This window comes from Saccopteryx bilineata, chromosome 2, assembly GCF_036850765.1.
Source record: "Saccopteryx bilineata isolate mSacBil1 chromosome 2, mSacBil1_pri_phased_curated, whole genome shotgun sequence".
NCBI lineage: Eukaryota > Metazoa > Chordata > Mammalia > Chiroptera > Emballonuridae > Saccopteryx > Saccopteryx bilineata.
Genome location: NC_089491.1, coordinates 114,673,044 through 114,686,395, shown reverse-complemented (window position 1 = coordinate 114,686,395; position 13,352 = coordinate 114,673,044). Strand labels below are relative to the sequence as shown.

Below are 13,352 nucleotides of genomic sequence, written 5' to 3'. Positions count from 1 at the left end.
GTAAATTTCTCCTGTGCTTTCATTTGGGGCATATTTGTTTGTCTCCCCATTTTGGCTGCCCTTCAGTGTTTGTTTTTATGTGTTAAGTAGATCTTCTATGATTCCCAGTATTTTTAGGGTGGATTTATGTAGTATATGTAGGGTCCAATGGTGCAGTCTTCTTGATCTCCTGAGTGAGGTACTCCTGGAATATTCCTTGTGTGGATTATGTGGGCACTTCTGCTGTGATTGAGTCTTGATTGCTGTTGGTCCTTTTATGCATAAAATTGACCTCAAGCTAGATGACTGTGAGGCTCAAGACAACCATGGTATGAGAGCTGCAATGCAGTTGCTAACCACACAAAGCAGAATTTGCCTTAGCAGAGTCCATTGCCTGCTGAGATCTTGCTCTGATGTTGTCTGAAGCTGGCCATTTGGTGTGTTGTTTCTGGACCTCTTGGAAGGGACTTTAAAGCAGGACGTTGTCAGATGCTACTTGTGCCTGGATCTATGCACACTTTTGGAGCTACAAAGCAATCCACAGTTTGTGACTGCCTCTGCTGGACTTAGGTATACATGGGAAGAACCAAGCTGCACATCAAGGTCAACTTTTACTGGTGCCAGACCCAGGGGCAGGTCATCAAAAGTCCCAAGACACCCTGAGATCTGCCTTTACCTACCTCCACCTTCTGGCTGCCTATTAGGCCCAGTCACTGATAGAGCTTCTGATGGTACTAAAGTTGCATGAGTTAGGTTCACAGTGAATCACCAAGTAGAGACTAGTGGTGTTTACCAGACTGATACAAGTTCAAATTTGGTACCAGGGCTGGGTCTAAGAATACTTAGCAAATGTCCCTGGGTATACCAAGTCTAGTTGCTATCCAAGGGGTGTTCCCACACCTTTGTGTTGGGTTGAGGTATCAGGAATTCATCAGGGTCAGACCAGCAGAGTTTTTCAAGTTCAAGCAGACCAAGATTTAGCTTTGTGAATGGAGGGCTTAGTTCTTGTCAGGCATGCAAGGGGAAAATGGTCACTGTCCTAGAACCACACAATCCATCTCTTCCAGAGTTTTCTGGGAGAGTAATTTTCATGAACAGTATTTATACATTTTTTTGTTGTCATAAGCTTATCAAGGGAATATCTGGGGTACCTCTGGCTGCTAAGCACTATGTTGGGGGTGTTGGTATGTTGTGATCTGCTCACCCTGCTTACTACCTTATGTAAAATATCTTATGTTTGCTTTTCTAATTGGTGTTTAGATTAGTGATAATATTTTGCTAACATGTATGTGTTATCTGTTTCCTCCTGTGGCCAATGACAAATAGGAGAAAAAGTTATTCAATTAAATGGATATTTACCTACCAGAGGAAATAAAGGTTATTGGTCAAATAAGTTTTTAAATATGATATATGTTTGCTCACTTATAGTTTGCATTGGGTGTGGGGGACAGGCTGTAAGCAGGCAGGGTAGTTATAGCCTGAGGCTTAGTTTAAGCTTTTCCCCACACCCTTGACTGATTGCATTATGTGGGGTGGTGCACTCTCATGAGAATTCCCATTATGCCTCAGATAAGTGACTTTGTATCAGAGACTTCCTTGTTTGTATATTGGATTAAAGGTTTTGATTTCTATACTATGAAGTGGGGCAGACCAGGAGCTTGCTCTCTCTCTTCGTTCCTGAAATTAGCATTAGAGAGGAAAGCAGAGAAAAGCCATGTGGAGAAGGCCAGGAGAAGCAGCCAAGATGGTAGAGTGCTAAGGGAGAAGCCAGTTTGTGCAGAGTTTGTGCATAGAGAAGGAGATGGGGAACAGAGGTGAATAAGACTGATGAGCTAGAAACCTTTGATTCTAGGAAACTTGGATAAGTCAGTGGCTTTGGGAGCCCTGAATGGAAAGGGAAGTGTCTTCCCACTGTGTGTATTTCTTGCCCACTGGGTGCAAGCTAGGATTAAAGCTGATGGCCCACCAGTTCTTGGCTCCATTGTTTCATTACCGTCTGTTCGAATCTAAGAGAACCTGCATGGGCCAGGCAGCTGTGTTGGTGGCCGTGGCTACTGGCTTTACAAAGGTGAATGTATTACTTTATTTGGATGGCCTTATTACTAAGTAAAAAGAAGAGAATGGGTTTGTTGTATAACTGGAAGTTGCCTACCCTGGCCAGTTAGTTCAGTGGTGGAGCATCGGTCTGGTATGTTGAAGTCCCAGGTTCGATTTCTGATCAGGACTGACAGGACAAGTGACCATCTGCCTCTCCACCTTTTCCCCTCCCCCTTCTCTTTCTTCCTCTCTCTTTTCTCCTCCTGCAGCCATGGCTTGAATGGTTGAGCAAGTTGGCCCTGGGCACTGAGGATGACTCCATGGCCTCACCTCAGGTGCTAAAATAGCTCAATTGCTGAGCAATGGAGCAGCAGCCCCTGGATGGGCAGAGGAGGACTTGCCAGGTGGATCCCGATTGGAGCACATGCGGGAGTCTGTCTTTCTGTCTCTCCATCTCTCACTTAATAAAAAAAAGTTGCTAAAACAGCCTCAGATTTCTGCCCTCAGTGAGCTTAAAATACTCTAGAAGCACATACACACACAACTGAAATATAATGAAGATAAAGTAAGTATGAAATAAGAATTATATGAAATTTTATTGATTAATGAGGAAAGTTTGAGTATGATGTAGATTATTATCATTTGAGAAACAGGATATCCAATGGGCTGTTGGAATTGTGGGTTTAGCTGAAGGAAGAAATTCAAAATGTCTGATAAATAAGATTTTTTTCAAACTAAACCCACTTCTGTGCATACAGTGTCTCTGAGATTTCTCTATACCACCAAGTGTGTCCTATTTGTTAGGGATAACAAAGCAGGGGGGAAAGATAGAGACTAATCTAAATCCTTCACAAGTCATAAAGCCTCTTAGAACACCAACTCCTGATATCAGATATCTCTTATCTTCTTACTAAATAAGGCCTTTGATTTTTGTTTCTGTTTCTTCCCCCTTTCAGAGTGCTTTTCAGGAAATAATGATCACATTTTGGCAATTCATCATAAGAAGAGTGGGAAACCAGCATTCCTTTCTCGCTATTCACAAGACATTGAGAAGAGCTTGGACATAGCTCCACAAAAGATATATAAACATTCTTCTGCTGAAGCTCAAATAAGCAAACTCCACCAAATTGTTAATTCAGCATTTCCTAGACCTGCTTATGATCCATCTCTCAATCTGTTGGCTGTGGCTGGTCAAGATCTTGAAGTGGAAAATCTTCCAATCCCAGCTGCAAATGTAATTGTAGTGGTAAGTACTGCACTTAACTGATGCTGCTGATTATAGTGCTTTCCTGTGTGGTTGATGTTGAAAGAAAAAGCAAATCTAATGGTGAATAGATATCTTTGATCTCAATGATTTTTTTTTTTTAACCACAGCACTTATTCTTCTTTTCTGTTATTTGAGAATTGTCTTTTGGCTTCCTCTTGAATGTGATGAGCCCATAAAATAAGAAACCTCGTCTGTAACCTCTGTACACAGCACAGTGTATGGTGCATAGTAGGTGCTTAATAAATATTTGAGTTAAAAAGTATTTCAGGAAGGCCTTACAAATATAGCAGATCACATCTGGCACTGAGCCTCCTGCCTTCTGTGATGTTCTCTTCTGAGCAGTTATGCCTTAATCTCAGTTTATATAAATAAATAATACTTATGAAAGAGCTGGTCACTTGACCCAAATTGCAGGAAATTAAGAGTCTACTGAAAGGGAAGAGGTGTTGTACATGGATGGTGGCTTTCTGTCACTGGAGTAAATAACATGGGTTGAGAGTAAATGATCAACAATATTCCTAGTATCACTAAACAAACATTGCTCTTTACTAGTCAAGATGATACAGTGGTCCCATTGCATGTATTCTTAGGGTATGTAACCTAGGCCAGAGGTTCCAAGTTTGTGGAGATATCATAGTTTAAATATATGCTAAGGTTGATACACCATTTAGACCAGGGGTCCCCAAACTACGACCCGCGGGCCACATGCGGCCCTCTGAGGCCATTTATCTGGCCCCCGCTGCACTTCCGGAAGGGGCACCTCTTTCATTGGTGGTCAATGAAAGGAGCACATTGACCATCTCATTAGCCAAAAGCAGGCTCATAGTTCCCATTGAAATACTGGTCAGTTTCTTGATTTAAATTTACTTGTTTTTTATTTTAAATATTGTATTTGTTCCCGTTTTATTTTTTACTTTAAAATAAGATATGTGCAGTGTGCATAGGGATTTGTTCATAGTTTTTTTTATAGTCCGGCCCTCCAACGGTCTGAGGGACAGTGAACTGGCCCCCTGTGTAAAAAGTTTGGGGACCCCTGATTTAGACTATAGTGCCTCTCAAGTTTAAAATCACTAAGCTCCACATTAAAATTATAAATCAGTAACTAAATGGCTGTTAGTATATCTTTGCCCCAAAATATAATTAAATACGTTGACTTTTAAGGCCATGAAAATTTGATGAAGCCATGTTTGCATTTTGGCAACCTGTCTGCACCAAATGTAATGATTTTTTCCCCTTTTCTTTATTTTTTATCTGCTACATAAGACACTTTACCTAGTACTGAGAATCAAAGATCACTTATTGATACTTTCAATTAGCGTATATTAAATATTTTCTATGATCCAGTTTTTATTTGGAGTATCTAGAAAGGGAAATAAATAAAATAAAGTCTGATTTTGCTTGAAAATGTCTGGGACAAAATGTCAGTAATTCAATAAATTTATAAATTGAGAGCATAAGATGAGCTCTTGTTAAGAGAAACTATGTGGGGTATTTGCCTCTTGAAATACTTGAACAAATTTTCTGCATTTATATGAGTAACGGATATTCTGAAGGTGAAAGCCATATATGTATTCAGTGAAGGTAAACGATAGTAATGATGTCACTGTATTTGGATATGCCTGTGGTAATGCTAGGGCTCAAGGGAGATATTTTTTTCTAGTAACCATCATATACCCATAGTCATCAACTCTTAAAGTCACTGTGAATTACAGTTCAAGAGGTTTGTTCTATCTTGTAATGCCATGTACTGTCTAGTTAATTTAATGTTATGGAGGAAAAAAGGCATCACTGAGGAATTCTGGCATGTCATTTTACTTTTAACTTATTTGTGGTTTGGAGATACATGAAAAAGCTGTCCTTTTCCTTTTGGGTGATGATTGCAAAGAGGCAATAGGCAATTTCACTGCATTAGCCTTCCTTAACCTTTCTTAATCTAGTCTCCAACCATTCTGTGGCTTTGATAGTTTGCAACAATGGCTAGTGCTAATGTTTCCTGTAATCCATTTACATTATTTACGTACATGGTGCTTTAGTAGGAAAACCTGGGAAGTGGGATTATTTTTAAATAAATCAATAGTGTTCAGCTTACTCAAAACAACAGAGGGTCAATATTCAATCAAGTATTAGCTGGTTTGAAGGTTTCTTTATCCAGAATAGGCATTTACGAATGGAGTATGGATAACGAAAGGGAGATATTCTGCTGACTAAAGACTTTGATGTGGCTACTGTGTGTATGTATTATATATGTATGTAAAAACACACAGACCATTTGTCTTGAGGAATATTACAGTGGTACCAAAGAATTATTTATTAGATTCATGTATATCAAAATGAGCAGTGTTAATAAGTATTATTTTCTGAATTAGATAAGTTATTGGGATTTTTTTCCAGCTAGAGTGAAAAACCATTATTAACCTCTAACATTTATATATAGTACTTTCTAAGCCTTCCTAGAGGGAAGATCAGAGGGAGAGATCACTTTTTTTTTCTCCTCCTATGTTTCTTTCTTTCTTTCTTTTTCTTTCTTCATTTCCCTTTCTTTCTTTCTTTCTTTCTTTCTTTCTTTCTTTCTTTCTTTCTTTCTTTCTTTCTCTTTCTCTCTCTCTCTTTTTCTCTCTCTCTCATTTCTGACATCATTCAGGCAATAAATTTTAGAATAAAATGTTTAACTGAGACATGAAAGATGCATGTGTTCCTCTTTCTTTACTGATTTCTGATTGCTTCCACAAAACATATTGTAAGAGCATTTGTTCACAAATGAATTTTTCATTTTTTTTCTTTGTTTTATAATCAGGAAAATCTATAGTTTATTTACTCCAAGGAGAGGACAGCACAATTAAAATGTTTATCCCAAAGAATTCTAATTATGTTCCAAAAGCTTAATTAGGAATCTTTTAAGAGGATTTTTGTACAAATTTAATATAGAGGGAATGTGAATGTCCTCAAGGTCAGTGCTATGGTAGAAGCTAAAACAACAACAATGGCTTTAACCAAATGTGTGCTGGAAAATTCATAACTCTTATCACTGCAGTTCCCAGATACTTATCAGGCCACAAGGTCACAACATCAGGAAAGAGGGGAAATGGTAAAGTGGGAGCAGCTATAGTTTTTTTCAAGCTCAGCAAGTCCAGCATAGATTGCTAACTGAAGAATATTCTATTCCGGGGGAAAAACTGGGGATGAGGAAAACTGAAATATAAAGGGTGGAGCATAAATAGTTTACTCCACAGGGTGGAATTGAGGAAAGGAAAATAAAATAAAGAAAAGGAAGAGGGAGGAGAAGGGATAAGAGGAAGAGGAGCAAGAGGAGGAAGAGTAGAAGGAGGGAAAGGGAAGACATTGGGGAAAGGAAGGGAAGGGAAGGGAAGGGAAAGGAAAGGAAGGAAAAGGAAGAAAATGAAAGGGAAAGAAAGGGAAGGGAAGAGAAGGAAAAAAAGACAGGAAAAGAAAATAAAGCAAAGGGAAGGGAAGGGAAGGGAAGGGAAGGGAAGGGAAGGGAAGGGAAGGGAAGGGAAGGGAAAAGATATGATTGCATCAGTTCTTAGCCAATGGAAAGACTTCTGCGAGAATCTAAGAATATGATGTGGAGTTTCTATGAGGATGAGATGGTTTCTGTGAGATTCCTAGAATCCTAAAGCTTCTTGTCTTGCTCTTGCTCACTCACTCAGATCAGCACACAGACATTCTCTTGTTTTTTGACACAGACATTTTACAAATGTTTTTAATAGGTAGTTGATTTAGAAGACTATTAAAGCCAAAAACTTTAGATAACTCTGATTTTCAGTTACATCCTGAACTCTGCTATATCCTGAACCTCAGCTTGGTTCTGCTGTTAACCAATGGTTGAGATTCCTCTTACAGGTGAAGGAATAATTCCTAGATGTGATCTGCAGGGTTTTGAAAGTCCAATCTTAGTATTCTTTTTGCCTTGTCACAGAAAACAAATTTTGTATCATTTAGTGTGTCAGATGGTATATATAAATAATTGTTGAATTTTTTTTAATAAATAAATTGGTTTAATTATAATTTTTTATTTGTGTAGTGAATGTCCAAAATGGTGGGTTTAATCCATGCAGCTACCACTAGAATTCTGCTATGTCAGAAACTGCTTATTGGTTAGGGATATTTTTTTCACAAGTAACAAGAAATCTAATCCAAACTAGAAAAAATTTTCTGGTTCAAGTAAGAATACTTCTGTAGTATATCTAGCTTTAGGTATGATTTGCTCAAGGGCTCAAATAATCTATGAGGGCCAGTCTCCCAGTTCTGCTTCCTCTGGGGTGGTTTCATTCTCACACTAGTCTATCCTCTTCAACTCAACTTGGTTTCCAAAAACTCCTGGAGCTTCATCCTTGCAGATTTATAGTCAGTGGGAAAAATGGACTTTTTCACAACTTTCTGAGTGTTCTTTCAAATATACTGGGTGTTCTGATGACTAGACCAATCTAAGTTAAGTACTCACTTCATCCTTGGATAATTTGTGGCCAAGTGATAAAATTGGGCTAGTCATCTCAACCGTGAATCACATACTCCACCCCTAGAGCATCTCTAAATACTCAGAAGCTGAATATAGGAGGGGAGGTCATCTGAATAACAACTGTGCCACTATTTACAAGCAAAGGAAAAACAGATGCCAAATAGTAGCTAAATGTAAGCTAAAGTCAAAGCATCTGGTCTTTAATTTTTATTAAGACACAAGAGCCCCTTCAAAAAAAAAATGAGGATATGAGGAACTATAGCTTAGCCTTAGGGATTTGATGCATGTACAAAATATTGACAAATGTTATACTCTAAGTTCTCCAATAGTGGCAATAAGCAGCAAATTCATTTTGACATATGAGAAAATTAAGGTCCCTGGGTTATGTCCTGATGCCTAGACTATTATTTGCCAATGAGAAGGACCATGATTTAGTGTAATCTGTTGTACCCAGGGTATTATGTTGTTAAAATGTCTCAAAGTTGTGAAAAACACTGTAGCCTGTATACCTTTTTATGGTGACTGCTTATATGGTGGAGAACAAGAAGGCTTGTGTGAGCTATGGGGAAGCAGGTACATAACTCACAGAAAGTGTGATTCAAACACAGTCTTTGGGAAAATTATGATTTGTTATGTGTCAAGGGTATTTGGGGTCAAAAAGTAAATACCAAGTTCAAAATACTAAACAGATATAAGACACAGTGAACTGTAGTGTGAGGTGTGACTTGTTCCAAGTTCCTAGAGGGAATGAGTATAAAAGCCTGAGAGAAGAATCACTGCCATGGCCTAATACGGAAGTCCATTTGTTAGAGCAATCAAATTCTTTTCTTTTATCTTCAAATAAATGTAGTAATATTATGGAAATTTCTGTCATCCTTGAAAATGGAATTTTGTCTATAGACCCTTCCAACTTTGTGATTTGGGATTTGGTCTGTGTATTAGTTACACTGGGGAAAAAAATTGTTGTTGCATCCACAAATACACTTGTTCTTACCTAATTCGAGTGTGCTGATCTCAAATCTGACATTAGTTTTTCTCTGTAAGCTACAGTTTTTTTGCATCTTTCAAGAGTTTAGGTTTGCATCTTATTATAAAGTTTTCAACATTTGGTTTAACATAATGAAGTAGAATGTCTTCTTGGGCATCATCTTTGTGAAAATATATATAATAATTTATATAATGCAGTAAATACACTAATACACTAAAAGATATGACTGCATCAGAATTTGTCTACAATTTCAAAATAGAACATATTAAAACACTTATTTTAATCATAAAATTTGCACAAAACTGATTAAAATTCTATTCAGGCAAATATTTGCGTTTGTAGCTCTTGCATTTGTGTACTTGTTGAGGACAATCTCGTTTGATGCTCCAGCAGTAGTCAGCTCATCACTAACAGCTCCAAGATTTTTGGGAAACTTATCAAGGCGACTGTTCAGGAAGTGAATCTTAACGCTCATGTTACATCCAATGTTGCGGAAAACCAACAGCATCATTTGAACCAGAAGTTCATAGTTTTCTGCTTTTTTGTTGTCAAGAAAGTTTTTTGTAACTGCCACAAAAGACTGTCATGCTGCTTTCTCCTCCTTATTCATCTTCCTGGTAAATTCTTTCTTTTCTTTTTTTTTTTGTATTCTCTAAAGTTGGAAACGGGGAGGCAGTCAGACTCCTGCATGTGCCCAACCGGGATCCACCCAGCAAGCCCACCAGGGGGCGATGCTCTGCCCATCTGAGGCATCACTCTGTTGCAACCAGAGCCATTCTAGCACCTGAGGCAGAGGCCACAGAGCCATCCTCAGCGCCTGGGCCAACTTTTGCTCCAATGGAGCCTTGGCTGTGGGAGGGGAAGAGAGAGACAGAGAGGAAGGAGAGGGGGAGGGGTGGAGAAGCAGATGGGCGCTTCTCCTGTGTGCCCTGGAAGGGGATCAAACCCAGGACTCCTGCACGCCAGGCCGACTCTCTACCACTGAGCAAACTGGCCAGGGCCCTGGCAAATTCTTTGTCACATATGAGGGTTCAAATTTGAGGTCCATCAAATACACCTGCTTTTCTCTTCTCAAAAGACAAGGCAGGAAAAGCAGAAAGAATATGTTGAAAGCATTCACGTTCTCTATTCAAAGCCTGAACAAACTGCTTCATTAAGCCAAGTTTGATGTGAAGTGGGGGGGGGGGAATGATCCTGTCTTGATTAACTACAGGTTCATTCACAATATTTTGCATCCCTACTTCCAGAGCTTCACTTTTCGGCCACTCCTTCTGTGTCCAGTGTTTTTCCTGAGCTCGGCTGTCCCACAAACACAGAAAGCAAGGATACTTTGTGAAACCTCTCTGTTGTCCTAGCAGGAAATTTGCCATTTTAAGATCCACACAAATGGTCCAATTATGCTCCTCATGTTTCAGAAAGTCAAGGACAATTTTTATGTCATTCTTACTAAGTCATTCAATTTGGGCTGGCTAAACTGCTGAAGGGTTAATGACTGCTTGGCATCAGAAGAAGACCCTTCAGATTCTGCAATCATTTCCTCATGCATCTTATCAAAATATACTTGATTACCATGTGCACTTTCTTCATCCTTAGAAGAAATAAAACCATTGAAAACTGGAACTGGTAGTGTCTCAGAGTGTGGGATAGGTTGTATTGCTGAAGGAATATTAGGATATGCGATCATATGCCATTTTTTCTTGCTGATGCCCTTTGTATGGATCAGACAGAAATAACAGTCACAGCTGTGGTCCTTAGGTTCACTCCAAACCACGGGAATACCAAAAGGCATTCCTTTCTGTTTTCCTTTTGTCCAGTCATGAAGCATTTCCTCACAATTATGACACACAATATGAGGAGCCCAATTCTTGTCTTGATTGCCAAGGGGAACTTGAAAATAGGCAATATATGCACATGTCACAAATGATGAAATACTGCGCCTTTGACGTTGAAGTGTGTAAGAGCCACATATATAGCAGAATGTGTCAGGACTATTCTTACATTTATGTCTACTCGAAGAAGCCATGATTCAATCTTAAAACAAAATAAGAAGGTGTTTTTATCAGATAATAATTTTTTACATTTAAAAACAACTACAATGATGTAAAAGTGATGTTTGTAAAACATTAATTGCCTTGTGGTTATGTTCAATCCAAGAGTCATTGCCCTTTAACTCCAATTTAAAAACCAATTCATGCCATTAACTGTAACAAAAAGAAATTAAAATTACATAAAAACTAGAGCATAGCCTGACCAGGCGGTGACGCAGTGGATAGAGCGTCGGACTGGGATGCAGACGACCTAGGTTCAAGACCCGAGGTCACCAGCTTGAGCGTGGGCTCATCTGGTTTGAGCAAAAGCTCACCAGCTTGGACCCAAGGTCGCTGGCTTGATCAAGGGGTTACTCCATCTGCTGTAGCTCCACAGTCAAAGCACATATGAGAAAGCAATTAATGAACAACTAAGGTCTCGCAACAAAAAAACTGATGATTGATGCTTCTCATCTCTCTCCATTCCTGTCTATCTGTCCCTGTCTATCCTTCTCTCTGACTCTCCCTCTGTCCCTGTAAAAAACAAAACAAAAAACAAACAACAACAAACAAACCTAGAACATGCACCAAAAAACTATTTCAGATTTGGAATCAGCGATGCAGAAATATATAGAAACCATTCCAAAACCTCATGCAACAGAAAATGAAAAAAAAAATTGTTTCTCAATGTTATCTATTGTTATATGACATACCATTTGAACATTTAGCTTATTTTTTTTTAATAATTTTATTTTTTTAATGGGGTGACATCAATAAATCAGGATACATATATTCAAAGATAACAAGTCCAGGTTATCCTGTCGTTCAATTATGTTGCATACCCACCACCCAAAGTCAGATTGTCCTCTGTCACCTTCTATCTTGTTTTCTTTGTGCCCCTCCCCACCCCCTATCCCTCTCCCATTCCCCCCTCCCCCCCGTAACCACCACACTCTTATCAATGTCTCTTAGTTTCACTATTATGTCCCACCTACGTATGGAATAATACAGTTCCTGTTTTTTTCTGATTTACTTATTTCGCTTCGTATCATGTTATCAAGATCCCACCATTTTGCTGTAAATGTTCCGATGTCATCATTTCTTATGGCTGAGTAGTATTCCATAGTGTATATGTGCCACATCTTCTTTATCCAGTCATCTATTGATGGGCTTTTTGGTTGTTTCCATGTCCTGGCCACTGTGAACAATGCTGCAATAAACATGGGGCTGCATGTGTCTTTACGTATCAATGTTTCTGAGTTTTGGGGATATATACCCAGTAGAGGGATTGCTGGGTCATAAGGTAGTTCTATTTTCAGTTTTTTGAGGAACCACCATACTTTCTTCCATAATGGTTGTACTACTTTACATTCCCACCAACAGTGGATGAGGGTTCCTTTTTCTCCACAACCTCTCCAACATTTGCTATTACCTGACTTGCTAATAACAGCTAATCGAACAGGTGTGAGGTGGTATCTCATTGCTGTTTTGATTTGCATTTCTCTAATAGCTAAAGAAGATGAGCATCTTTTCATATATCTGTTGGCCATTTTGAACATTTAGCTTATTAAAACAAGAAATATTTATTATGTCACACAAATTTCTGAAGGCCAGGAATCTGGGAGCAGATTAGTTGTATAGTTCTGCCTCAGAGGTTACTGAAGTCAAGCTGTCAACCAGGGCTGTGTCTCTGAATACCTGACTGAGTTGAAGGATTCACTCCCAGGTTCACTCACATGGCTGTTGGCTGGAAACTTCAATTCCTCAACACGTAGGTATGCCCACAGGGCTGCTCATAAAATGGCTTCTCTCAGAGCATGTGAGGAGAAAGAGAAGGGATACCACACTGCCTTGTATGACCCAGTCTCCAATCACACATCATTTTTTACACCTTATTCTGCTCATTAGAAAGGAGTCACTAGGTCTAGCCCACAATGGGACAGGGACTACAGAGGGGCAATGACTACTAGAAGGCAGTGATCATTGAGGACTATCTTAGAGTTTGGGTACTACAATCTTCAGAGCAAAATTGAGAAATTAATGGATTATGCCATTGATTGTTATGTACGTCTACCTGTGGGCTTCAGGCGAGGTAACTGTGTGCAGATACCTCCTAGAAATCTCTTCATATATAGTAATGGTGGGAGAGACTCTGTCAATAGAGAACCTTCAAACTTGAAAGAAACTCATGATGAGGTGCCAATTTACAGACAAGGAAACCAAGGTCCAAAATCAGAGACTCTTTCTAGGTTACACAGTTAATAATAGGTACGACAGGTAGAAGTATAATTCTAATTTAACTGCTTCAAAACTCAAACATTTTAAATTTTACCATAAGTCATTTGGTTTACTTTGGGAAAGTATTATACCTTTTTTCAATAGAATATTTAACTTTGTGAATTACACCTCATTTAAGCTGATGGTAATGTTAGCTTTTATTCTCTGAAAATATATTCATTGTTAGCTAGATGTCAGTGTTGGAGTCAGAGGATAAAAGGCAAAAGATCCATGATGGTGGTGGACCTTTATTACATATAATAAAAAAGAAATTATACTGTTAAATTCTATTTACTTTTA

General features: G+C 38.7%; 1 protein-coding gene across 1 annotated transcript in view; it reads left to right on the top strand.

Annotated features, from left to right (window-relative positions):
• Positions 1–13,352, top strand: part of PTPRR (protein tyrosine phosphatase receptor type R) — a 299,896-nt gene that overhangs the window by 25,333 nt on the left and 261,211 nt on the right. The window contains exon 2 of the mRNA XM_066257665.1: positions 2,973–3,262. Within this exon, the coding sequence (XP_066113762.1) occupies positions 2,973–3,262 (290 nt within the window). The remainder of the gene's footprint in view (positions 1–2,972; positions 3,263–13,352) is intronic.